Source organism: Ursus maritimus, unplaced genomic scaffold (assembly GCF_017311325.1).
Source record: "Ursus maritimus isolate PB19 unplaced genomic scaffold, ASM1731132v1 scaffold_11, whole genome shotgun sequence".
In the NCBI taxonomy this organism is placed as follows: domain Eukaryota; kingdom Metazoa; phylum Chordata; class Mammalia; order Carnivora; family Ursidae; genus Ursus; species Ursus maritimus.
The window spans coordinates 15,406,223-15,433,717 of NW_024423453.1; the positions used below are offsets into that span (position 1 = coordinate 15,406,223).

A 27,495-nucleotide genomic window follows, 5' to 3' on the forward strand; every position below is an offset into this window, starting at 1 on the left:
GCAGGGAGCAGCCACAGGGTGACAAGGCTGCTTTCTAAGAGTTCAGGTAGACAAGAGCCAGATGCTTGAGCATGCCACCAGCACAAGTTGCTAGACAGACCTCGTATCTCTCCGTGACTTTTGTCTATGGCACATACAGCATCTCCACAAAATTAAGGTGGAAAAATCTCACCGCTGTAAATACATTCACTGGTTTAAGTTTTATATAACGCCTTCCAGTGCTTATTGCCATGGATTAATTTTTGCACAAAGTTAATCAACTGGCTTATAGCTCCTTCAGGATGAAGCTGAAAGTGTTGCCATTTAAAAGCACACCATCAACATATATGCTGATCACCTTCTCTGTGAAAAGCAGAGCTTCAAACTGCCTGTTCAAAATCTGATTACCAAAATATTGACTAATCTCTTGCAGAAAAATAGAAATGCACTGAGCAGCTTGTGAGATACGATTTGGATGGCTAAATATGTTGTGGGTTTTTTGGGATTCTGTAAAGATTTCCAATTCTGAACAAATTTCTTTATGCATCTTAAATTAATGGCCTGGCTCTATGAAACTTGGTACTTTGCCTCACCTCAACTGACTTTGGTATCCTTCATATTACTGTAGATGATAAAAACACCATCTGTCTTTCTTGAGAAGGCTTTGAAACTATTTTGAATAAAGGAGGATAGTCTCATTGAAATTTTACATTATTTATATAATGTTGGCCAAGTTCCGGAAAAATAATTTTATTTAACACTTTTCTCATAAAAAAGGGTGCATGGTTATTTAAAATAAAATGATATTTTCTAATTTAAAGATTTTTAAAACTTGTTTTAGAGAACCTGAAACCTCAAACTTGAAGTCTGTCATAATCACGTTAGTGGTACTGTTATGCAAATATGATTAGTAATGTATTTTGTTAGACATAGTAAACACTCACATCTCCCCTACCAAAGAGGAAAAAGCATCAAATTAATAAATGTCTTACCTTTGGCAAGTTGCCTTATTTATCTAGGCATCAAAATCCTCATCTACTTTGGGTTGTTGGGAAAAGCACATGTATGGAAATTGCTTTGAATGGTGCCTGGAATGCAGCAGGAATGCAAATGTGACTGTGAAGATTACTCTTGCTCAGTAGTACAATCTAGGCTTGTGATGCCAGGTAAATATGCTTCCATTTTCATCCTGGTGCTGCTTTTCTCTCATTTATTCAATATTTACTAAGTATCTGCCATGTTTCAGGCCCAGGCACAGGGGATAGAGAAGTGAATGAAACAGATTCTCCTCATGGAGCTTAAGGAGAGACGCAGCCAGGCAAACAGACCACTTTAAATGCATGCCATAAATGTTCTAGAAGCACAGAGTGGGGACTCCACCCAGTCTGGGGTTTCAGGAAAGACTTCTTGCTGAAACGTGAAGAATGGTTAGGAGTTGGCCGGATAGAAAATGTGGAAGAAAGTATTTCAGGCAGAGAGAATCCCAATGCAAATACTTGGAGGTGAGAGAGAACTTGTCTTTGAGTAACTGAAAATAATTCAGTAAAGTTAAAGATTAGATAAAAAGAAAAGTGTTCACAGATAAGACTGGGAAAATAGAGACTACATTAGGAAAGGTATTGTAAACCATGCGGTAGAGTTTGGAATTTATCCTAAAGTAATGGGAAGTCATAGAAGGAAAGGTATTGTAAACCATGCGGTAGAGTTTGGAATTTATCCTAAAGTAATGGGAAGTTATAGAAGGGCTGTAAGTAAAATAGCATGGTGCATTTGTGTTTTAGAAGCATCACACATAATGTGGAAAATAAAGTGGAAGAAGGCAAGACTGGAGACTGGCAGGCTAAGTCAGTGGCCAACACAATAACTTAGAGAAAAGGCAATAGTGACTTGAATTATGGTCGTGACAATGGGTCTGAAGAAAACAAATGGATTAGGTGTTTGGTACAGAGCCTCAGTTGGACTTGGTGAGTTATGAAAAGGGGTGGGTGTGGTAAGAAACGAGTCAAGAATGACACCCCGATGTACTGGCTACAGGGGTGCTGCCATTCACTACAGAGAATATTAGGAAAAACAAGTTTGGGAAGAGAGATAATGAGTTCAGTTGTGGACACAGTGAATTTGAAATGTCCATAGAACATCTAGAGAAATCCGGAAGAGGTCTGGATTTAGGTCTAAAAAAAAATCCCACAATACCTTTGGGAGTAATCAGCACACAGCTGGCAACTGAAACCAGGGAAGTGGAAAACCAGCGAGAGTGTAAAAAGGAAGAAATTTTCTGAGACAGAATTCAATGAAACACTGACACCTGAGAGATGAACTGAGGAAGAGGAATCCCCGAAAGGGACTAAAAAGGAATAATCACATAAAGTAGAAAAATCAGAAGAATTAGAAGTCATGAAAGTCAAGAGGGAAAAAAAGTATTTCAAGGTCACTAAAATCATAGGAAAAAAGCATCTCAAGAAGACAAATGATATCAAATGATGCAGAAAAATCAAGCAAAAGAATTCAATTTTCATTGGTTTTAATGATAAGGAGTGTTAAGTCAATCTAAACGCACAAACACACACAGAGACACATGCATAGAAACGTACTCACACGGACTTTCAATTCTCAACTAATAGATTAGTGCTTCTCTGAGATCCACTAAGGTTTGCTCTTTCTTGTTTTCCTTCTCTTACCACCCCCATCCTTTGTAGTTACACTACAACTCATCCTCAGCTCTCAGCAGACCAAACTAAAGGAGCAAAGAGAACAGGGGTTGTGGGGTGCAACCTCGGGTTCCATGACCAAGGCCAAACCCATTTCAATGGTGCCCTGATTCCAACTGTTGTACCAAAACGTCCCCATGGAAGCAACTTATTATCATTTTAAGTGTAGGTTGTAGAAATAAAATACAATTTGACCGACTTAAAGTTTGAAGTCTAATTTTCATCTACTAACAATGCCATTGACCTTTAGAAAATTTTAAGAAGGGAGACCATGCACTATACCTTTCAATATTTCAGAACTTTTACTACTAGCTTCTGCTTTTAGACAATACCATCTACAGAGAAACAAAAGTATGCATAGCTTAATTTCTTTGCCATATTTAAGTAACCAGAAACCATGTATTAAGAAAAAAAATGCAGTTGGAAAGGTTTGCTGCAAAGAAAATGATTGACCTATTTTCAAGGTCCAACTATAACTCAGAAATTCAAATCTATAAAATACCTAATTGGTCAAGGGGTTCTATGTACAAAAATTTTACATTTTTATTTTTTCATTACTCCTTTAAAACATATGGTTTAGTTAAAAGAAATAGGATTTATTTAGATAGCAGAAGAATGTCAGATTATATGACTCATATCCTACCTAAATTTTCCTGTTGGAAAATTTCCTCTAACAGATGAGTAATCTAATTTTATGCTGGATCAGCCCCACAATCTGATACAGTTATGGGTTTGAAATAGAAGTGATTTGCTAGTTGTATGATTCAAATGCTTTTCTAGTATAATGCAGTTATACCATTACTTTAGCAAAAAATTCAAACTATGTAGAAAATTTCTAATGGTCTTCATCGCTAATGAAGTATGCCAGTAATGTAAACTATATTTTCATCCTGAAGAGAACTAGAAGTTCCCCAAGTTCCAAAAATGCAAAGAAGGCAAATATGTAAATGATGGGCCTGACACTGATTGCAAGCAAAATTCTAAAATAGATTCTCAAACAGATGGTCTGTGGGCATTTAGAAACATAAGAGGTGACCATCAGGAGCCAGAATGGGCTCAGTACAAACAAATTTTGCCAGGTAATCCAATAGGGTTATTAGACTATAATGGATTTGCAAGGTTGATGTAATAAAGACAAGATTACCTTAAAACGTGAAAAATAATTATTCCGCCATAATAAAGTATACAGATGGTCTATATACTATGATATAATTTACTATGACTTTGCATAATTAATCATTCAACAAATATTTATTGAGCACTTACTTAGTGTCTTGCACTGTGCTGAGTGCTTACACACAACCTCTTTTAATATAGTTCTACCTATGAAGTAGAAACTGTTATTATGGAGGCAGTAGAGGATAAGGCTTTTAAGCACACAGACTTGGAGCCACACAGAATCCATTCAAACCCTGACTCTGTCACTTAAATGGCTGTGTGACCTTGAGAAAGTCACTTGATCTCTGCCTCAATTTGCTCATTTGTAAAATGGGGATAATAGTTAACGACTTTGTAAAGGGAATGTGAAGATTAAATGAGCTAATGTATGTAAACATCTTAGAAAAGTATCTGGCACATAATAAATGCTGTAAGAGTGTCAGCTATAACAACTCCAGTTTAGAGAGGTAGGATGATGTGTCCAAGACACCACTGTTTCCAAACTGGGATCTAAACCCAAGGCTCCCTGATGCCCTGATCACTGTAAAAATTACAGTTTAGAAAATGTGTGACTTTCTTAGATGATTTCCAAGAACCCTTGAAACCTACTTCTTTATACCTTTGTTTTAACAATGTATACCTAATGTGTCTGGGAAGCTAGTTCTGGGGTCCTGTGCTAAAACTCTCCTAGAGGCCAGGAAAGCTACTTAGGAAACTGGACTTGCAAATTTGAAGGCTAGAGCCCTCACCTTCTAAAAGGCAGATCGTTATACCTCCAGAGAGAGAGATGTGTTGACCTTATTTAATAACGAATAAATATTGTAATAGAGAAAACTTATTAAGAACAGTAGCTAATGTTTATTATTGCTAAATATGGGCTGACGCCTGTTCTAAGTGCTTTTCCACATTATTTAACCCTCATGACCACTTTATGAGGGTGTGATTATTAGCTTCATTTATTTTTTTCAGAGAGGTTTACAACTTGACCAAGGTCACCCAGCTAATAAGTTACAGAGTTGGAATTTAAAACAGGAGGTTGGCACTGGAGCCTAAGCTTTTTAAATTCCCTCTCATAAAACTATGTCCAGCTCTGTATAGTACATGCCACAGAACCTCAAAGAAGTCATTTATTTGTTTCCAGGAACCCCCTCACAGCCTATTTGGTCATTTGGAATACCAAAGTCCACTTAGTAATTCATTCCCCACATTTTCAAATTTCCTCGAATGCCTACTCATCAGAGAGGCCCCTTACTGATTATGTTATCTGCACAGTAACCTTCTGGCCACTCTCTCTCACCCAAACCTGGTTTTACTGTTCTTTGTATCACTTGTCATTGACAGGTATTATTAATTTGCTTGTTTATTGATTATTTTACTGTCCACCTGTCTCTATAACATAAGCTCCAAGGGACTTTGTCTATTTTATTTACTATATTATTCCAGTGCTTAGAGTAGAGCCTGGCACATAGCTTGCTCACAAAAAATATTTATATAAATGACTGAATTCTCTCAGATTCTTATTTGCTAAACAATCTAATTATTACTAGTAATATCAGAAATGAAAATCAAAGAAAAACGCTACCATCAGACATAATACAGAATTTCTGTTAATTTCAGCTTTCCTTTCCAGTCTCTGTTTATAAACAGACTGGTATTTCTTTTTATAGATATGTACTCATAACAGAGATTTCAATATGCGTTCACCTCTTCAGATAACATTATTGGATCTGATAAAAAAAATCCATTGCTGAATGGATTTTTGCTTGTCAGTGAATTTCAACAAACCACATGTTCAGGCTCAGTTTTTTGTTTTAAGTAAGAGCTAAGTCGGTCAAGGCTTTTCCATCTGTACATTAGAAGTCATTTTCCCATACATGTTATATTGCCAGAGATAAAAATTACAGTTCTAGTCCAGTAGTACTTAACTATAGTAAGATTCTTGAGATACAAACCATACTTTCCTTTCAGCTAACCTCTTAAAGATCATCAAAAAATTTCCTGGTCACTAAAGAAAGCACACTTCAGTGATAAGGAATTAGCATTTATGTGTCACAAATCCCTTCACAAAATATTTTATCAACATTTTGATAAACTCAGAGGTTGCAAAAAATGTTAAATACAGATTTTCTTTACACTATCAACAAGATGAGACTAGGTCAATGGAAATATGAAATCCAGAAGTAATGCTTACCTAAGAGTTTGTGCTAGAAATTGCATTAGCTGTCTATTGCTACTTAGCAGCTTAAACAATAAATGTTTACTATCTCATAGTTTCTGTGAGTCAGGAATCCAGGCACAGCTCAGTTGGGTCTCCTTAAGGCTGCTATCAAGATGTCAGTCAGGGCTGGGGTCTTACCTGAAAGCTCAATTTGGGAAGGATCTTTTTCCAAGCTCACTTACGTGACCATTGGCAGTATTCAACTCCATTTGGGCTGTGGATTGTAGGCCTCAATATCTACATGGCTGTTGGTTGGAAGACATCTTTACTTCCTTGCCTGTGGGGCCCCCTAACATAGAAAAGTGCTTCATCACAGCCAACAAGAAAGTGAAACTCCTAGGAAGATGGACATTACATTCTCTTGTAATATAATCACAAACGTATCATCCTCTCAATGTTGAAGGAGTCTACTGGTTCAAGGCGAGTCACTCAAAGGGAGAGGATTACGCAGGCCCTGAATACCACGAGGTGGGGATCCCTGGGGACCATCTTTGAGGCTGCCTACCACCGAAGTACTATCTCAAGATACTACTTTATTGCCTATTTTTTTAAAAAATATTTTATTTATTTGAGAGAGAGAGAGAGAAAAAGAGAGTAGCAGGGGGGTGAGGGGCAGAGGAAGAAGGAGAAGCAGACTCCCCGCTGACCATGAGACCACGACCTGAGCCGAAGTAGGACAAGTAGGACATTTAACGGACTGAGCTACCCAGGCACCCCTACTTTATTGGTTGTTAAAGAGTCATGCCCAGGGGCGCCTGGGTGGCACAGCGGTTAAGCGTCTGCCTTCGGCTCAGAGCGTGATCCCGGCGTTATGGGATCGAGCCCCACATCAGGCTCTTCTGCTATGAGCCTGCTTCTTCCTCTCCCACTCCCCCTGCTTGTGTTCCCTCTCTCGCTGGCTGTCTCTATTTCTGTCGAATAAATAAATCAAATCTTTAAAAAAAAAAAAAAGAGTCATGCCCACATGAAACCACCTTCTCGCTTTGGCTGTCCACTATTACCTCTCTTGAGAGTCACCATCATCTGGTATGCTCCCACTTCTGCTGATGCTGCTGCTTCTGAAACGATATAAGCCTTCCTTCCTGGGCAACTTTAGGAAGAGATAAACAAAGTGAAAACAAGAAGTAAAGTAGAAATTTTTCCTCTTAAATCATTAATTTGAATAAAGAGTTGATCAATGACGTAGGGAGAACATCCGTGGGCTTTAGGGCTAAAGGTTGTACAAATGACATATTCTGTAAGAGTCTCTCAATCAAGAACCAACACCACTTTTGCACGTAGAAGTTCTCCTATTGCTTATTAATAAAAGCTAAATTACAATCTTACTCCTGTCTGTATGCAAGCTTTGGGATTACAGTTGGATCTCATTGTCTCTTTGCATTAATGAGCCCTACTTCATGGTTGTACGTCTAATTGCATGTCAACTCTAAGCATAAGAAATTGAGTTTGGGTAATATAATAGCAGCTTTCTTCTCTATGTATGGTTGACCTTTGAACAATGCAGGAGTTAGGGGCACTGACCTCCCACAGTGTCAAAAATCTGCATATAACTTTTGAGTCCCTAAAAACTTAACTACTAACAGCTTTTTTTTTAATTTTTAAGATTTTTACCCATTTATTTGAGAAAGAGAGAGACAGCAACAAGAGAGCATGAGCGGGGGGGGGGGAGAGGGAGAAGCTCCACTGAGCAGGGAGCCTGACTCGGGGCTTGATCCCAGGACCCCGAGATCACCACCTGAGCCAAAGGCAGATACGCAACCAACTGAAGCACCCAGGCACCCCCTTAACTACTAATAGCTTACTGATGACCAGAAGCCTTACCAATAACATAATCGATCAAACATATTTTATGTTATATGCATGATATGCTGTATTCTTACAACAAAATAAGCCAGAGAAAAGAAAACATTAGGAAAACACATTTACAGTACTGTATTGTATTTATCAGAAAAAAAATCACATAAAAGTGGACCCATACAGTTTGAACCCATGTTATTCAAGGGTCAACTGTAGAGGTCAATATAATTGAAAGGGGAAAGTTCAGATCCTCACAGAGAAAGAAAATAAATTGACTTGGTGTTAAGGTGAAGATCATATACTTGGCATAGAAATGGATTCCCATTTATAAGAAGCAGCACAGGGTAGTGGTTATCAATACAGTCCCCTGACACAGACTACCTGCAAATGAGTCCTGGTTTTATGATTTATTAGCTGTGTGACTCTAGGCAAGTCACTTAATCTCGCTGTGTCTTGGGTTTCCCACCTGTAAAACAGAGATAATAATTTGACCTACCTCATAGGGTAGTTATTAGGATTAATATTTATAAGTGCTTAAATTAAGACCTGGCACATAGTGTTATATGCATGTTTGTTAAATAAAAGAATCTGTTTTCAGTTTTTACTTCACGTGACTTCCAGTTTCTGGTCTAGCACACAGTCATTTTGGAAATGGTCATTTCTGTCCACATGAAAAGAAAAAAGCTGAACAAACTACAAATCAACTTTTCTTAGATCTGTTTCAGAAGTGAGGCCACAGAACAAATCACTGCCACAAAATCTGGACAGGCAGTCATGCAGACATAGAGAACCACAACTTACCAGAACCGAAACACATACAGAAACCTCTACGGGAACCTCTGCGGTAGAACAGCTAGGCTGTAATGGACTAATTGCTGGAGTTCAGTGCAGACAAGTCTGACAGTTAAAAACTCCAGCTGGGGATCACTCACAGGATGACTCCCACCCTTTTGTGAGTTTACTTCCAGAAGCCTACCAGGCTTTCACAGTGAAGATTGAGAAAAAAAGTCTTCTCATGCTCTGGCAAAGGGGGGTAATCATGGCCATTTTGACATAGGGCCAGAACACTCTGTTCTTCGTAATAAGGCCTGTCCTCAAGAGAAATTATGTAACCAGAGCCCAAGAGACTGGGCTTTTACCAGAGCCCACCTGACCTGGGGGAAAAGAAAGACCCAACTCCATTCCCCACTAGTTTTCCTGTCTTACCTAAGGAAGGTGGGGTGGGAAACTGAGAACCACTTGTAAAGGTCACAGCCTAGGGGCCCAGGCTCACTAAAAGACAGACCAAATCAGAGGACTATAGAATGCTTCCCCTTCCCCACACCTTACCAACACTAAAGGGCTATGTGTTCCAGTTCCTTTTATCCAGTACGTGATGTCTGGTTTCCAACAATAAGTTACAAGGCATACTAATAGACCAACAACATAGTTTGAAGAGACAGAGCAAACATCAGAACCAGTCTCAGATATGGCAAGGATGTTGGAATGATCAGACCAGGAATTTAAAATAACTATAATTAATATGCTAAGGGCTCTAATGGAAAAAGTAGACAACATTTAAGAACACACGAGACGATCTAGATGACCTTTGGTTTGGAGATGACGACTTTTTAGATACAATGCCAAAGACACAATCCAAAAAAGAAACATTGACAAGTTGGACTTCATTAGAACTAAAAACTTCTGCTATGTGAAAGACACTGTCAACAGAATGAGAAGACAAGCTACAGACTGGGAGAAAACACTGCAAACACATATTTATCATCCAATGTGGGAATTCGTAATGCCTGGCTAGATAAAATTTAATAAATATATGCTTCCCTGGGTGAGAGTAATTGAAAAGCAAACAAGGAGTGTCCGGAAAACTGCGCCTGCTTTGCAGTTTCTGGGCTGAAAAGAGCTGGATCCTTGTTGTGGCTCAATGCATTCACCCAGGGAGTAAATCCTTAGGAGAAACATTTATTTTGGTGGTTACGTACTCCCTGCCTGCACAGGCGATACAAGCATGCTTGTTCTAATCACAGGATACTCCCTATGTTACTGCCCTAATTATTAAAGCTTCGCACTCCTCCTTGTTTTTCTTATTTCCTTGATGTATTCATAACATTCACAATAAAAGTGGAGGCAGAGCTTGGCTCAGGACCTTTCACCACTAGAATGTCTGGTCCCCATGTCTTCTCCTTTCTCTTACTAAGGTGTCTGGAGTAATCTTTTTGTTCACCGCCGCGGGGTTTGCTGGCCAAACCTAACAATCCAAAATATACAAAGAATTCTTAAAAAAAAATTTTTTTTTATACAAAGAACTCTTGAAACTCAAGAATAAGAAAATGTAAAACTCAATTTAAAAATGGGAAAAAGATCTGGACACCTCACCAAAGATTTGTAAACAGCAAATAAGCATATATATTTCCTCAACATATGTTAATATCACATGCCATTAAGGAATCACAAATTAAAATAACAAGATACCACCATATACCTATTGGAATGGTCAAAACCCCAAACAGTGACAAGAGCAAATGGTGCAGATGTGGAGCAACAAGATCTTTCATTCGCTGTTGGCTGGAATGCAAAATGGTACGGCCACTCTGGAATACAGTCTGACAGGTTTCTTAGAACGCTTACCATATGATGCAGCAATTGTGCGCTTTGGTATTTAATCAAATGAGTTGAAAACTGATGTCCACACAAAAACCTGCATGTGAATGTTTATAGCAGATTTATTCATAATTGTCAAAACTTGGAAGCAACCAAGAAGTCCTTCAATAGGTGAATGGATAGAGAAATTACGGTACATCCATACAATGGAATATTATTCAGTGATAAAAAGAAATGAGTTATCAAGCCACAAAAAGACACCAAAGAAACTTAAATGCATATTGCTAAGTTAAAGAAATCTGAAAAGGCAACATACTTTATAATTCCACCTATACCATATTCTGGAAAAGGCAAAACTGTAGAGGCAGTAAAAAGATTAGTGGTTGCCATGGGCTAGGGGAGAGGGAGGGATGAACAGGTGGAGCACAGGTGATTTTTAGGGCAGTGAAACTATTTTGTATGATAACTAATAGCAAATATATGTCATTATATATTTGTCCAAAACCATAAAATGTATACCACCGAGAGTAAACCCGAATGTAAACTATGGACTTTGGGTGATAATGATGTGTCCATGTTGGTTCATCAAAGGTAACAAATGTAACATACCGATTGGGGATGTTGATGGTGGGGGAAGCTGTGTGTATATAGTGAGGTTGGGGAAGGAAGGGTATATAGGAACTCTGTATTTTCCATTCAGTTTTGCTGGGCTCTTAAACATGTGTTTATTAACTTTTAAAAATCCAGGCTGTTAAAAAAATAAAATAAAATAATAAAAAATCCATGCTGTTGAAATATAGCTCAGGTTTAGATCGTAATTGAAAGCTCTCCTTCTGTAAAATCAGTGAAGAGCAAGTTGTAAATCACTGTATGGAAACACAACTTTGCTGGCACCAATCACATTGCCTGGCACATATTAGGAGCTCCGTAATTCCTTTTCTGCCTCCACTTTCCCCCAGAAATCTGTAAGCCCTCAATTAAGCAGTGTCCCCTGGGGAAGGGCAATGGATGACATCTGCAAGCACATTTTGCATAAAACTGACTGGGAATCCCAGAGCTATGGACAAGACCAGGTATCTCTCTTTCTCCAAGAAATTTAGATCAGGGCTTCTCTAACTTTAGTGTGTATAAAAATCATCTGGAGGAGTTTTTTAAACACAGATGGTAGGGACCCTTTTGCAGAGTTTCTGCTTCAGTAAGTCTGGGGTGGAACCTGAGAGTTGCCTAATTTTCTTTGTGTCCAGGATTACCCACATGTTTCAACTACCTGAGAGCAGTGTAAATCAAAATGCCCCCTGCTTCTCTTTCCCCCTCATTTTGTTCTATTTATAAACTGAAGATAATAATTTTTATTTCTCTAAACATATAGAAAAAGTTTAATAATAATGAGAGATCATATATAGATATTTGATCATAGCAAACAATAAAGAAAAGCAAGCACTTTTAACTATTTCATAGAAACTAGAGATGAACTTGATAGTCTAGGGTTTTTTAATTTATAATATGGAAGAAAAATATGGAAGGGAAACACACACTCCATGTGACTTATTAGTGTTCAGTCATTTTTGTCTTAGTCTGTTCGGGCTGCTATAACCAAAATATCACAGACTGGGTGGCTTATAAACAATAGAAATTTATTTCTCACCGTTCTGGAGGCTGGAAGACTGAAATTGGGGTCCTGGCATGACTGGGTGAGGGCTCTCTCTGAGTCATAGACTTCTTAAGGTATCCTCATGTGGTGGAAGGGGCCAGAGAGCTCTGTGGGGTCTCTTTTATAAGAGTACTAATTCCTCTCATGAGGGGTCCATCCTTCCCTTCCAAAGACCCCTACCTCCTAACATGATCACTTTTGGGGGTCAGAATTTTAACATATGAATTTGCAGGGGGACACAAACATTCAGACCATAGCCGTTGTCAATGCATAAAATCTTTTCACATATTAACTATGTAGTTTCCAGTTTGAGTCTTGAAAAACAACAAACCAAATGTCTTTGTTAAAATGTAGTTGAAAGCCAAAAATTTCTCTAAATAGTTAAATGTGTCAGAACAAGAAAAGGAAAACACATTTTCATTTTTACTTTTTCTGATGATAAAAGCTATTCATATGCCTTACAGAAGATTTGGGAAATTCAAAAAGAAGAAAGTTCAAAAAGAAAAAAAAAATTCCCAGAATCCCACCACCCAGAAATAACCATCTTAACATTTTGCATTTCTTTCCAGGATAATTTCTGGAAAACCAATTTCTATACAGACAAATTGTACAGCAGACATATCATATGGTAAACAAAATTGTAAGATTTCATTCGTTCACTTATTCACCACCTATTAATTTCTTCCACCAGATGTGCTATAATAGATCATTCATCCATTTACTCATAACGTACACTATCAGTTTCAGTAGGTGCTATAAAGGTTAATAAGACATGGATCTTTATAATCTAGTAGAAGTGTATTTAGTCAGGACTCTTCTGGATACACTTAACCAGAGACCAAATCAAATGTATTGGCTCGCCAACTGGGAAGTCCAAGAACTGCTACAAACTATTTCTACATAAGGGCTCCACTTCTCTCCCTTATTTCTCAGTTTACTGGCCTGTCTGACTTCATTTTCAAACACATTCCCTCCATGTGGTGGCAAGATGGCCCCTAACAGTTCCAGACTTGCCTTGTCCCTAAAGTTCATAATCTTAGAGAAGGAAAGACCTACTCTCTCCCAGAGTTCACATGTCAAAACTGATGAAGTGACTGTTTAGCCCTGCCTGGGTGAACAGGCAATGAGGAGAGAGGAATGGAGTTTCATGAGTAGTCGGGCCTGGTCATACCCTGCCTGCTATTAACATTAACACCAGAAGAATGTGGGATCAGGAAAGGGCATTTCTCCCCAAAATAGAAGGATGCTGGTCAGACAAATCAACAGATGCCCAATAAAGAGGGAAAAAAAAGAGAAGTGTACTCAAATATTTTGTTGAAAACCAGGTTATATTTAGACAGATAATCCAGGTTAATATGCTGATTCAAATAGATTCTTTTTAAAGAGCAGAATGTACAATATTATCTGAACCTCTTTTCAAACTTCAAAAACTTTTCCTCCTGAAAACATGAAGCCAAGGTCCTTCAGGTGTTTCAAAAGTTTCTTACTAAAAATGAGATTGTGAAGTAAATACATTTTGTGATGGTATGCAGAGGTGAGTGGAGATGGTTTATACATCTTTGGATTAACTCCAATAAAAGGCAGATGTTAACATTACAATAATACAGTAGTGAAAGTAGGAAAGAACGGTGGAAATTCTACCAAAGTGGAGAAAAGCAAAGGCAAAGTAATCAAGCAGCAATCTCAGAACAGTAATCTGACATGGCAAATCTGGGTGATTTCAAGGGAAGCCTTCGGCAAGCCAAAAACGGAAGGAAACTAATTGAACAGCTATCCTGTCCAAACTGTGTTAGATTCTTTCACCTTAACACAAAGTAATTAATATTTCCAAACTAAGATACAGAAGTTGAAATTCACAAAGATTACTTAATTCACCCAAGGTTCATTTGAAATGAAGTCTATCTGAAACTAAACAACATTCTTTTTCCACTACCAAGCTGTCCCCCAGGAAAGGATAGACTATTTCAATGAAGGCCAACATTTCATTTCTGACAAAAAGAGTAATTAGTAAATGCCCACTAAAAGAACACAAGGATGTAAATGATGAAGTTAGCCAGGAGTTCTGTTATGAAGTTGTACTATAAAAGAACTTACGTTGTTAAAGAACTTGAATGGTCTATACTCTGTAATGCCCTTGCCTATTTGAAAATCAGTCAACTGTCTGAGCATGTGGACACAGTTTCTGTCCACTTTTCCTCCTTCTTCACAATTTCTATCTCCAGGCCACGTTAAGCTCATCCTAACTCATTCTTGGCTCATGTTGCTCCTTCTGCTTGAAACACTTCCTTTCCCCCGGATGACATCATGGCGGCTCCTTTTCATCACTGAGAATTTACTTAACTCAAATGCCACCTCTACAAAACAACCTCTTCCTGCAACTATCCCTATTAAAACAGCAACCCCATTCTCACATAGCATTCAGTATGTGAACTTGGGGTTTTTGTTGTTGTTGTTGTTTTTGTTTAAGTTACTGTTTGTCTCTTCCAAACAGAATATGAGAGAACACGAACTCCTTGAGGAACAGGATTTTGTCCACCCCTGTTCTCCAGCACTTGAAATTATTCTTGGGACCCAGAAGCCCCCCCCCACAACAAAAGTAACTTATTGAGTACATGGATTGCAAGTGGTAGAAACAGACTACACTGCATCACTGGTAGGAAAAAACAAAACAAAACCGTGTTAGAAGAGACAAAAGTAGTAGAATGGAGACTGAAAAGGAGTTACAGTGCCCATCACCTCAGAAACAAATGTTAACAAAATAATATGCAAACACATAGTACTTACTGATTCCAGACACTGTTTTAAGCGTTTCACATGTATTAACTCGTTTTCATCCCTCATGATAAATAGGTTTATCACTCCTACTTTGCAGATGAGTAAAGTGAAGCACATAAGCTAACTTGGCCAGGGTCACAGAACTAGTCAAGGGCAGAGTCAGAATTCGAACCCGGATAGTTTGGAGTTCCTGCTTTTAACTACTTCTTGATACTGCCTCTCTAAAAAACCCCAGTGGTTGGCGGCGCGAGCATCCGGTTCCTCCACGCCCATAAAAATAAGTTTATCGGCTTAAAATAACCGGGAAGGCTGAAAAAATAAACAACAAATTTTGCTTCAGCTTGTGGTATTATAACACCGTTAGTTACGAAGTGCTAATATTTTTCAATTCTTGTCAACTTCTCAAGTCTACAAGATTTCACCTTCAGCCCGCAATAATACCCTACCTCACCGTCTCAAGTTTCTTCTCCTCCCTCCTCTCTACTTCGCCCGTTCATTCCAGGGTTTCTCCATTGAAAATGCTACAAACTCTGCCTCTGCAGCTTTCTGGCTAAACCTCAACTTCCTCATCTGTATAAAATAACAATAATACCTGTCTAACCTACCCCGCTAGAACTGAAGATACGGTGAAATGCGAAAACCCTATACTGATAGTGATTTCTATCACTGATAGTTGTTTTGGGATCCTTTTCTTCCCTACACTTTATGATAAAACAAAAACAAAAACAAAAAACTAGATCTTCACGTTCAGAAACCCGCCTCCTTAAACGCACTTGCCTCTCCTACCCAGCCAGCCCCCTAACGCCAACACAGCTTTGAGCTTGCGCACTAGCGACCTCCCTCAGCCTTGGCTTTCCTAACCCGCCGAGCTTTGATGACGTAAATTTCCTGCGCGTCAGAGCGAGCGGAGAACGCGTGAAGGGGACCTAGTTCACTTTTCCTAGCGGATTCCGGTGCTACTGTGTATTGTGGTCCTGCAGCATGAAGGAGACACCACTTTCAAACTGCGAGCGCCGTTTCCTACTCCGCGCCATCGAAGAGAAGAAGGTAAATGGTCCCGGGGAACTTCGCGGTGCGTGGGCGCTCTGGTCGCACCGCCGCTCACAGCCTTCCGTCTTGGACGCACAGAGCTGTCCCTCGCAGGCCCACGGAGCCCCTGGAGGGAACCGCCGGTGCGTTCCCCCAATCCCTCAAGCTTTTTTTTTTTTTTTTTTTTGGCTCCAGTTGGGTTCAAAGCTGGAGTCACACCAGCGACTAGTAGTGCTCGGGCACCTAGTTTCCACTTTCCTATGGGGAGTGATTAGGCATCCACCTATCTCCCAAGTGTTTAGCCCTGGCGTAGAGTAGCTGCTTAATAAATATTTGTTGAAGGAATAAACGAATGAATGTTATGCTTACAGCGGCTGGATGGCAGACAAACCTATGATTATAGGAACATCAAGATCTCATTTGGAACAGATTATGGGTGCTGTATTGTGGAACTTGGGAAAACAAGGTAACAAAGGATTCAAATTAGATAAAAGCTCAATAGGGAGAAGTTTAAAAGAACCTTATCGACTCAGTTGTTTACAAAGCAGCTAAGAAGTGTGGACAGACTTCTTTGTTTTGCTGCCAAAATAAGTATATCTTCTTTAATGCAAGAGTTTTTGATTTTTAACCATAAATACATTTTTCATCACATGAGTATCACATAGTTTTCTAATCTCTTTAAGTCGTATATACAGCCAGCAGTAATTCCCCTGAATTTGTTTTCTGCACTTCCCATTAAGTAGGCCTACTTTTCTTATTTTCCAGACATGAGAATTAGGTTTTTAATATTCTTTTGGAAGCTGTGAGAATATTGTTCAGATAATGTTGGCCAGCTGTGCCCATATGAAAACTAAGAAATCGCAAGTTTTCATGCCATCTTGTGTCAATAAATATTTGTTTTAGAAAAGAGAAGTAAAGATCATTGATTTGTAAAAAAATCTGTGGAATAGTCAGTATTGTAATAAGAGATGTTTTTTCTTGTCATCTTTTTGTGTATGCCAATATGTGTTTTATTTCTATATATATCCTATACTTTATATGTAATTTCAGCCTCTAATTGATATGTCATACTGAGTATGTTGTTACTCAGAGTAAGAGTGAAACTTAATTGGTACCTGTTTGAGATTAATTTTTAATTGGAAAGGAGATATATTTAGTTAACAGATTTGTATTTATTTTGCAGAGTTCTTGGACAGGTTTCCTGTGAACTTGTTTCTCCAAAGCTCAATAGGGCAACAGAAGGTATTCTTTTTTTTAACCTTGAACTCTCTCAGATGGCTGCCCCAGCTTTTGAACCTGGCAGGTATTTAAATCTTTTTTTTTTTTTTTTTTAATTTTTAAAGCTGCTTTTTAGCCGCTTAATGAGGCTAAAAGAGAAGATAACAGCAGTGAGCTATTGTTTTAATGCCTGGTGTTATATTTCATGACATTAGCCCATTCCTATTTTCATAGGCAGTCAGATCTCTTGGTGAAGTTGAATCGACTCTTGGAAAGATGTCTAAGAAATTCGAAGTGTATAGACACTGAATCTCTCTGTGTTGTTGCTGGTGAAAAGGTGGGGAATATGCCCAAAATTCTTACTCTTAGGTTGAGTATTGTTGATTAATGGATTCCTATATCTGTACTTTTATTCTCAGAGCTTCCGTTAATTCAGTTTTATACTGATTCACTTCACTTCAAATGTTCCTGAGTGCTACCCGTAGAACTTTGCCATCTCTCTCTCTCTGAAGGGACAATAAACATTGGTGGAAGTATCAACTTGGATGTGTATAAAAATGTCTTATTCAGAGAACTTGTGGTTTTTCGTATATTCGGTTTTATTCTCTTCTTTAAGTGAGTTGATAGAAGCAGGTAATATGTTCCTTTTTTATGAATGAAGAACTGAAGAACAGATTAAATCCTTCTTTTGTGTAGGTTTATTGACTTATACAGGGCTACATAGGGAGTCAGTGGTAGACTGACACTGGAAATGTTACTCTAATAAATTGTGCTACATGATAATGTTTTAGAACTTTACACTTGATTAGGGTATTTTGACTATCTTTTTGACTCCAGAGAAGTCACTTTCCACATTATATCCTTGAAAATGATACTTCCTATTTGGATTACTTGTAGGGTCATTATAATATTGTCAAGTAAAACCTAAGAGTTTGAGGTTTTTGAGTTAGGAGACAATAAAAATATATTTAGGATTGGGAAAATCTTAGTATTAATTGTGCAATGGTTCTATTTATTTAGAGTGTATATATTACTGTGGTCAGATGACTCAGAAAAGTGAGCTATTGGTACTTCAGATGTTGGCCTGGCTTAACATTTCTCTTAATACATTTTTACTAATAGAATAGAAGGAGTAACTGCATATTTTAACTGCAAGAGAAAAATTTGCAAGCAGTGTTACTTTCCTTATGAGTAGCCAATGGTTTATTTTTGTTTTAAATTCACATTCAGGTTTGGCAAATACGTGTGGACCTACATTTATTAAATCATGATGGGAATATTATTGATGCCGCCAGCATTGCTGCAATTGTAGCCTTGTGTCACTTCCGAAGACCTGATGTCTCTGTCCAAGGAGATGAAGTAACGCTGGTAAGCTCCCATGATTCGAGCCAGGCTTCTCCCTATGAATGAAGGAATATCCTTGATGTTCAGGCAACTTGTTGTTAGTGAGTTCTTATTGTATATGGTGATTAAGTATGTTCTAAAATTTGTTGATAAGGCAAGCATGATATGTGGTCAAAATTGTCCTTGAAATCTGTTAAATCTCTTATATTAAAGTGTCTGTCAGTAAAAGCCTATCTTGCTTTTCTAGGATAAAACTAGATGACTTTGTCTTGGGATTGAGCGTTAGATGAAGCAGTTGGCTTATGTTTAGGAGCCACATGTGTGAGAAATACATGGTTCTCAGGACATTGAGATACTTGTGCTTACTGTCTGGCAAAAGTCCTTCAGAAACAACTGGTAGGCTTATTAAGACATATTGCTAGGCGCCACCCTCAGAGTAGGGTAGCAGTGGAACCTAAAATTTGTACTTCTGAGTTTCGAGGTGATACTGATGCTGCCAGTGGAAGGGCCACATTTTGAAAACTGTTGATATGTACTGTTTACGTTGCCTTTCTCTTGTGCTAAGTATGTCATCTTCAATTTATATGAATTCTTGCTGGAATAATGAAAGTACACTGTAGATAGTTTGTGTCTTAAAGTTGTGACAGGAAACATCAGATGCCCACATTTCTGAGCAGTCCTTCATGTGCTGCTTTTAGGCATTAGACTAGACTCTAAAGACTTAGAGGTAGAGACAAAGGTTTATTAACAATAGACATGTTCCTGTAGAGAAGGGAATTGGTATAAGGAAGTAAGAGAGAGAGTGAGAGATCAATTTAAAAATATTGTAGAGTTATTGCTAGTGGTAACGTAGAATGGTATAGCCACATTGGAAAAGTTTGGCAGTTTCTTAAAAAGTTAAGTGTCAACTTATACAGCCCCGCAGTTCCATGCCTAGGAAACTGTTCAGGAGAAATGGTAGTATATTTTCAGTCAAAGACTTTCATATGAATGTTGAATGGCAGCATTATTCATAATAGCCCCAAACTGGAAACAATCCAAATGTTCATCATTTGGTAAGTGGAAAAACAAATGGTGGTATATCCATATGGTGGAATACTATTCAGCAGTAAAAAGGACCGAACTAGTGATACATACTGCAAGATGGATGAAAAAACTTGCTAGCTTCAAAGGAAGCAGACGCAAAAGACAAAATTGTTTGATTCCACTTACATGAAATGCTTGGGGCTGGGAGTGGGAGTGAGAAGTGACTGCAAATAGGCTCAAGGAGATTTGGGGGGGTATTGGAAAGGTCAGAAAACTGGATTGTGGTGATAGTTACATAATTATAAATTTAGTACAAAGTGAGTAGATATATACTTACGATGAATGGATTTTATGGTACTTATACCCCAGTAAAGCTTTTTGACATATGCATAAAGTTTTAAGAAACACGAGTGGCGAAGTCAAATAGGTAATTGTGAAAGAGTTAATTTAGGTACTCAACTGATGATTAAAGGAATTAGATTTTTTAGTTTAATATTTGATGTGCAAGATTTTTTTTTATGTTTATAATTTAGTGACTAATTATTGAAGCTTTTATTTTCAAACAGTATACACCTGAAGAGCGAGATCCTGTACCGTTAAGCATCCACCACATGCCCATTTGTGTCAGTTTTGCCTTCTTCCAGCAAGGGTAGGTTTCCTTGTCATGGGCTGAAATTGTACATGGAGCTAGGAACTTTTTTGTTCTGTTCAAATGTGCTGTGGACAGATGAATAAACACCTCCTCTAATATTAAAGCACCTTATGCTTTTTTTTCTTTCTTTCTTTGTAAGAGCATTAGTTGGCAGAAAGCTTTCTCAATAGAAGTGACAAATTCTTCTGTAATGAAGAGACTTCACAACACTTTTCACAGGATTCTTAAAATATACTGTACCCTGGTGGTGCTAGAGATGTACAGGTGTTTAATAGAGTTGTGTGCTAGGCTCTAATTTGGGAAAGTAGGGTGGGAATTACTGTGGATTAATGGAAGATAGGACTTTGGAGCATGTTAGAGAAGCAAGTCACAAAGGGGAAAGGTTCACAAATAGGATAAATTTAGTTTTCTTCAGCTCTCTAGTAGTTTCTTCACAATTCACTTAATTCTTCCTACAACAGAAAAACTGGAGTCTTAGGTCCATGTAATGGTGCCTTTAAATGAAAACTTGGGCCTTAAATCTCTTCAGAAACAAAGGGAGATATAAATATTTTAACAGCTTTATGAATAAAAACTAGGGACTCTTTCAACTTTTAGTCATTGTAGTGTAGAATTTCATTAGTGGGAAATAGACCAGCACTGTCCAGTAGAAATACAACATGAGCCATATATGTAATTTAAAATTTTCCAGTAGCCTCATTAAAAGTAAAAAGAAACAGGGAAAATTGATTTTGGTAAATATTTTATCTTACATGTAACATTATCTTAATATGTGGTATTAAAATTATTCACGAGATATTTTGCATTCCTTTCTTTCTACTAAATCTTTGAAATCTGGTATTTTTCACTCATGTACATCTCAATTTGGACTAGCCGCATTTCAGAGGCTCAATAGCCACATGTGACGAGAGGCCACCATTGGACAGTGCAAAAATAGTATTAATGAACCATTAGCAGAACCTAAAAGAACTTCAGAATCTAGGACACACTAGGGGACATTTAAAATTAACAAATTAATGTTATCTAAGTTTTTATTAATGAGCAACAAGTCATTTAACCAAAGTGGTAGCTTTTGGTTTAGATTACATATTATTTAAAGAAAACCAATATAACTTAAGAGATTTTACTGTAATAGCTAGTGATATCCCCTTAGCATTTATTTTGTCCATGAAAACAATGATTCTTATCTGTTTTCCCATTAAAGTGACTCATCCACAGGCTCAGACCTTCACTGTGTTGACTTTATTAATGCTATCTTTTAAAAATGGTATCTTAAAATTGACAATCATTCAACCTCAGATTTGCTCAGGTCCATTTAACATTCATTTCAGTACATATTTATTGGTGGATCCCAATGAACGAGAAGAACGTGTAATGGATGGCCTGCTGGTGATTGCTATGAACAAGCATCGAGAGATTTGTACTATCCAGTCCAGTGGTGGGATAATGCTGCTGAAAGATCAAGTTAGTGCTCTGATTAATGTTCTATTAAGAATAGGTCTCTTCTTTTTAGAAGCTTTTTCCTGTTTTTTAACTAAAAGCTATCAAGGATATTTTCTTTTTTTTTTTTAAGATTTTATTTATTTGAGAGAGAGACAGCCAGCGAGAGAGGGAATACAAGTAGGGGGAGTGGGAGAGGCAGAAGCAGGCTTCCCAGCGGAGCAGGGAGCCTGATGCGGGGCCCGATCCCAGGACCCTGGGATCATGCCCTGAGCCGAAGGCAGACGCTTAACGACTGAGCCACCCAGGCACCCCTCAAGGATATTTTCCATGATTGAATCTAAGATATGTTAGAATCTGGTTTCAATATTATTACATTCTGTTGACTGGTGGCTACAAGATATCCTTTCTATTTGCTGCTCCCATGTATTGCCCTCAGGGTCTAACCCTTCTACATAGAGGAACACTTATTTTCTTTCCCATGAGAAAAGAGATTCATCTACCTATTCACACATGCAAAAAAAAAGTGTCAAAAAGGTAGAAATAGGTACTCTCAGAAGTTAGGTTCAATAAGCAGTAGTTCTCAAATCCAGCTACATATCAGATTCACATGAAGGCTTCTAGAAAATAGATTGGCATATAGCATATAGCACAGGTGGGGCACAGAGGCTGCTTTAGTTGGAATTCCAGTTCTGCCTTACACTAACTGACCTTCTTTATTAACTTTATTAAAGGTACTGTCGACACTTGTTAAGGAATGTAAGGATAAACAATGGGTGTATTGCACTGTGTAGCATATATTAAGTGTGCTGTGTGAGTTTCTGTTACCGGTATCATGACCATTACCAGATCCCTGTTTCCAGAGATTCTGATCTATTAGGTCCCTGAGGCCTGGGAATCTTTGCTTATTTCCCAGGGGATACTGCAGCCATGTCTTGATCTAATGCTTTGGATCACTCACATTGAAAGGTAGTTAGTGCATCCCTGAGTATATAACATATGTCTGTGGCCTTTTCAGTGGTATCTTTTACGCTGTCAGAGGTTTTTGAGTCTGTTTTCCTAACGTGTAATCCTTCAGATATTTTAAAACAAGTCTCACATTTTGCATTAATTTGTGTTTACATTGTATTTTCATATTTGAAATGGTCAAGCTTATATTTTAAAGGTAGAAAAACTATTCTTATGTTTATAGTTTTGTTAGAGAGAGCTGCGTGGTTTGTTGTCTTTAAATAACAATGTACTTTTATAAATAGGTTTTAAGATGTAGTAAAATAGCTGGTGTGAAAGTATTGGAAATTACAGAGCTAATACAGAAGGCTTTGGAGAACGACCAGAAAGTAAGGTAAGTTTAATTTTTTTTTAGAACTAAATGGTCTTTTTATTTTTAACAGATTTTTCTGTTAAGGACCTTTCTTGCACAAGAGTACCCGCGTAATTTTCACACTCCCATTTTTCCTTATCTGTTAATCTAAGTTGAATATACAGAAGTGTTATATTGTATTCCAATTTAAATATAATCTGTATTGAGAAGCCACGTAATATTTTTCTTTTAAAAAATTAACATTTTCTTTAGAAAAAAGAATCTAGTAGCTCAGATTAACAGAAGGAACACAAACTGGGGTTGGTTCTCTGCTTCTTCTATAACCCAGCACTTCAGTGTCTTCTGTAATGTGGGAGGTAATACCTACTTGGTAGGGTTGGTTTGAGGATTAGAGAATAATATACTTAAAGCACTTAGCACTTGCCTGGCATGTGGTTCAATAAATTAATTATAGTAACTTTTTATTTCTCTTGATAAGCATAATAAATGAGGTTTAGTCAGATAGCTTTTCTTCCAGTTTCCCCTCCATCAAAAGGATAAAATGGTTAACTTTTCCCTTCCTGTTTTCTCTTCCATCTATCATTCCCCCTCCTCCACCCCTCCCCACCCCCAATAAAAAACCCACACAGGAAAGAAGGTGGAAAATTTGGCTTTGCAGAGTCTATAGCAAGTCAAAGAATCACAGCATTTAAAATGGAAAAGGCCCCTATTGATACCTCCGATGTCGAAGAGAAAGCAGAAGAAATTATTGCTGAAGCTGAACCTCCTTCAGAAGTGTATCTTTATTGGATGGTTTTTTCAGTAACAACATGATTCATAACACTTGGGATTATTAGGTATATGTGAAGGGTGTACATACTGAAGTTTATTTTCTGAAACACTGCTTTGTTAGAGAAAACATTTAAGATACAAGACAGTGATTAGTCTTAAGTCTTTGATAGAACACCCACCTCTTCAGCTATCCTACAAAAACCGAAAATTTTCTCTTATTAGCCAATGTACAGCATTTTATTTTTCTTTGGATAATTGTTCCTTAATCTCAGTCAAGCACTTTATGTACTATTACACATTGTTCTTGGAAATTATTTATTCCTCCATTTGCTATATTTATTACGGCAACTGTTGAGCCAGCATGTCTCGGTATTTCTCAGCATCGTTTCCATAAAATCTTAACCTGAGTTACAGTTTTTGTTTCTTTCTTCTTGCTCAGCCACCCATAGTGTAGCTATTAGTGAAAGTTTTTTGCACAAACTTGATGCACACTTGAGTCTTAAAACTTTTACTCTCCTCTTTTTCAACACTGCATCAAATAGCGGTATTTTTGTTATTCATAGTTCTCTTAACTTGTCAAGTGTTTCTAATCCCGTGCTTTGGACTCCTGGAACTGCCCAAATTGGAGAGGGAATAGAAAACTCCTGGGGTGATCTTGAAGACTCTGAGAAGGAAGAGGAGGATGAAGATGGCACTGATGAAGCTATCATTCTTGATAGTCTGAAAATGGACACTGGAGTAGAAGTCTCCAATATTGGAAGCCAAGGTAGGTAGCGCTTTATTTATAGCTTTTATGTAATTATGTATCTCATATACACATAACATATATACCTTCCTGTTTTAGGGATCTTATTTTCTAAAAGAATGTGCTTTGTGGAGTAGTGGTACTCTGTTGTATGTACTGACATTTTTAGTTAAAAATGTGTTGTTGCTGTTGTTTTTTTTATATGTATACGTGGGCCAGTTTTAAAGGGATGAGTTTCTTAAAAAGTTCATTCCTGCACGCTGTTTTTTCTTTGTAGTTTCTATGACTCAAACATAAAAAGCCATATCATATCATAACATTAGAGCTGTCCAGATGGAACTATAATGTTAGAAATGTTCCGTATGTACACTGTTCAATAAATATAATAGGCACTAGCCACATGCAGATATTGAGCATTTGAAATGTGGTTTGTGACAGAACTGAATTCTAAATTTTAATTTTAGTTAATAGAAAATTACATAGCTATATATGACTGTTAATAGTAGAGCAGTATTAAAACTTACAGAACTCTAGAATCACCTGGAATAATGGTAGTCCTAGATGTTCTTTGCATTCTGAAAGCTGTAGAACTGGAGAAAATTGTTTTTAACCTGTGTATATTTTTACTCTTCGGAAAACCAGATTCTTGCTTGGCCCATAATAATCAGGAATTGGGCTTTTCAGACCCAAATCATACAAGGATGGATGTAGCAAATAGGCTGGCAGAGAACTAAAGGGTGTATTTACTAAATCTGGCTGAAAAAAATAGTGAAGGCCTTACAGTTTAGGTATGTATAATGTACATACCTGCCAACCTTCAAGGAATGAAATTAATTACCTGTAAACATTACTGAGAGCCTGCTGGGGCTTTTTTTGTAAGGAAAAAAAAAAAATCCTCATTGATTGGGAGCCTTATTCAGCTTTTGTAGTGGTTACTTCTGTTTGGTATTATTCTTCCAGACCTTGTTCCATGTATTTATTTACTATATATTTACACCAATATAAGCTGCTTGAACACAGGGACTGTGAATGAATCTTTAGAATTTTTTCATTTCATCAGCCACATTTTTTTTTTAAAGATTTTATTTATTTATTCGACAGAGATAGAGACAGCCAGCGAGAGAGGGAACACAAGTAGGGCGAGTGGGAGAGGAAGAAGCAGGCTCATAGCGGAGGAGCCTGATGTGGGGCTCGATCCCATAACGCCGGGATCACGCCCTGAGCCGAAGGCAGACGCTTAACCGCTGTGCCACCCAGGCGCCCCAATCAGCCACATTTTTAAATGCTGCACAGAATTCTGGCTTTGACAATAACTAGGTTAGCTTAATAATATTCCCTTATTGATAAATGTTATCATTTTCTGTTACAGTGCTACAGTAAAGCATCTTTGCATATGCCTCTTTATATATTTGTGAAATGTTTTTCTAAGATTAGGAAGATTAATAGCTAAACATTCAGTTACTGCTTTGAAGAGTAATATTTTCAACTGAATAATGAAAGTGGACCTAAGATAATTGGGAGGATAAAGCAGGTAAAGCCTTTCTAAAGCATATGAACACAAGGAGAAAACTAACTGAAAGCTCAAAGATTGATATGCCAACTGGGAAAAGGGTTAATTCACATTTTATATACATTATTAACTAAGGCTCAGGAGAAAAACTGGCCAAAGATACAAAGTAACTCTCAAAAACAAATGGCTGGTAACATATTTCAACCCTAGTAGTAATAAAGGAAATAAATTCAAAGCAAAAAGGGATGTTTTCTAAGTACTGTATCAGATAGTATTAAAAATTACGACTCCTGGGTGGTTGAGGTTAAGCGTCTGACCCTTGATTTTTGCTCAGGTCATGATCTCAGGGTTGTGAGAACAAGCCCCGGTTTGGGCTCCATGCTTAGTGTGGAGTCTGCTTGTCCCTCTCCCTCTGATCCTCCCCCGCCTGTGCTCTTTCTCTCCCTCTCAAATCAACAAAAATCTTAAGAAAAAAAAAATTGGCAAGGGTGCATAGGAAAATGAGTTTTTCATATAAATTGTAACAGCATTTTGGGTGGATTTAGCAAAATATTTTTTAGAATGTTATGTACCTTTTGACCCAATAATTCTGCTTCTAGGTATTTTCCTTCCAGTGTTGTTTATAATAGAAGTTATATAGACTTTCCCCCCATTATGACATGTACAAAATGATCATATAATTACAGAATTTTAAGGAAATAAAGTGTGTTATTTTTCAGAGCTCCAAGGAGTTTTACTTCAGGGAAGGAAAGAACAAGTAGTTCTGTAAGCCTCTACTCAGAGTAGCTGGGGCTATTTGTATGGAAATAGAATATTAGAACTGCTGACATAAATCCACATAGAAATTTTCCAAGAGATTATATTTATATTGTTTCCTTAACATTTTCTTAAAGATGCCCCGATAGTACTCTCGGACAGTGAAGAAGAAGAAATGATCATTTTAGAACCAGACAAGAACCCAAAGAAAATAAGGTAACAAATTTCTGGTTTATTTCAAATGTATACACATAACTCAAGACTTCTCTGGTTTTATTCTCATCTTATCCTATAAACAAAGACACCCCTTTTTAATTTGAAATCTAGCTGTTCTTTCTGTGGTTTCTTCAAACTGAGATTTAAAAACAGGACCTAATTCTATAAAACTGTATGGATGCCTTTTAAGGTTACTGCATTTTATTCTTAGTTTGCAAATGTTATATATTCTCCTGGAAAAAAAAGTCTCCTATTTTGGTAGTCTAAAATTTAACGAGTAAAATGGTGTAAGTCCATCCATCGTATCGGCTTTATAGTGCTAATACTGTTAGTAAACTGTTAATTTATTTTGTTCACAGAACACAAACCATCAGTGCAAAACAAGAAAAAGCACCAAGTAAAAAGCCAGTGAAAAAGAGAAAAAAGAAGAGAGCTGCTAATTGAAGCTCACATAGTTGTATATTTGTGTATATAACTATTAAAAGGATATTTATTCAGTGCTAATAACTTGAGTATTTTTCTGTTCACAAATCCATTATAAAATCTAGTCGATTCTTTATATAATTTTTTACATTATGCTTTA

General features: G+C 37.4%; 1 protein-coding gene and 1 non-coding gene across 10 annotated transcripts in view; one reads left to right on the forward strand and one right to left on the reverse strand.

Annotated features, from left to right (window-relative positions):
- The window catches only part of LOC103661845, a 38,589-nt gene extending 22,884 nt beyond the window's left edge, over nucleotides 1-15,705 (reverse strand). For all 8 annotated transcript variants that reach the window (XR_005833876.1, XR_005833878.1, XR_005833871.1 and 5 more), the window contains exon 1: nucleotides 14,894-15,705. This is a non-coding gene — a transcript (small integral membrane protein 43). The remainder of the gene's footprint in view (nucleotides 1-14,893) is intronic.
- Nucleotides 15,706-15,763: 58 nt separating this feature from the next.
- EXOSC9 (exosome component 9) lies at nucleotides 15,764-27,416 on the forward strand. Of its 2 annotated transcripts, XM_008689482.2 has the most exons (12): nucleotides 15,764-15,931; nucleotides 16,285-16,379; nucleotides 17,097-17,216; nucleotides 17,366-17,468; nucleotides 18,362-18,499; nucleotides 20,068-20,150; nucleotides 21,485-21,617; nucleotides 22,847-22,935; nucleotides 23,544-23,690; nucleotides 24,267-24,451; nucleotides 26,834-26,912; nucleotides 27,272-27,416. In XM_008689482.2, the coding sequence occupies exons 1-12, from the start codon at nucleotides 15,866-15,868 to the stop codon at nucleotides 27,354-27,356; spliced, it is 1,323 nt and encodes a 440-aa protein (XP_008687704.1). In that variant the 5' UTR covers nucleotides 15,764-15,865; the 3' UTR covers nucleotides 27,357-27,416. The 2 variants fall into 2 exon arrangements, with proteins under 2 accessions (XP_008687704.1, XP_040482218.1); XM_040626284.1 differs by lacking the exon at nucleotides 16,285-16,379 and having other exon boundaries at nucleotides 15,792-15,931.
- Nucleotides 27,417-27,495: the final 79 nt, after the last annotated feature.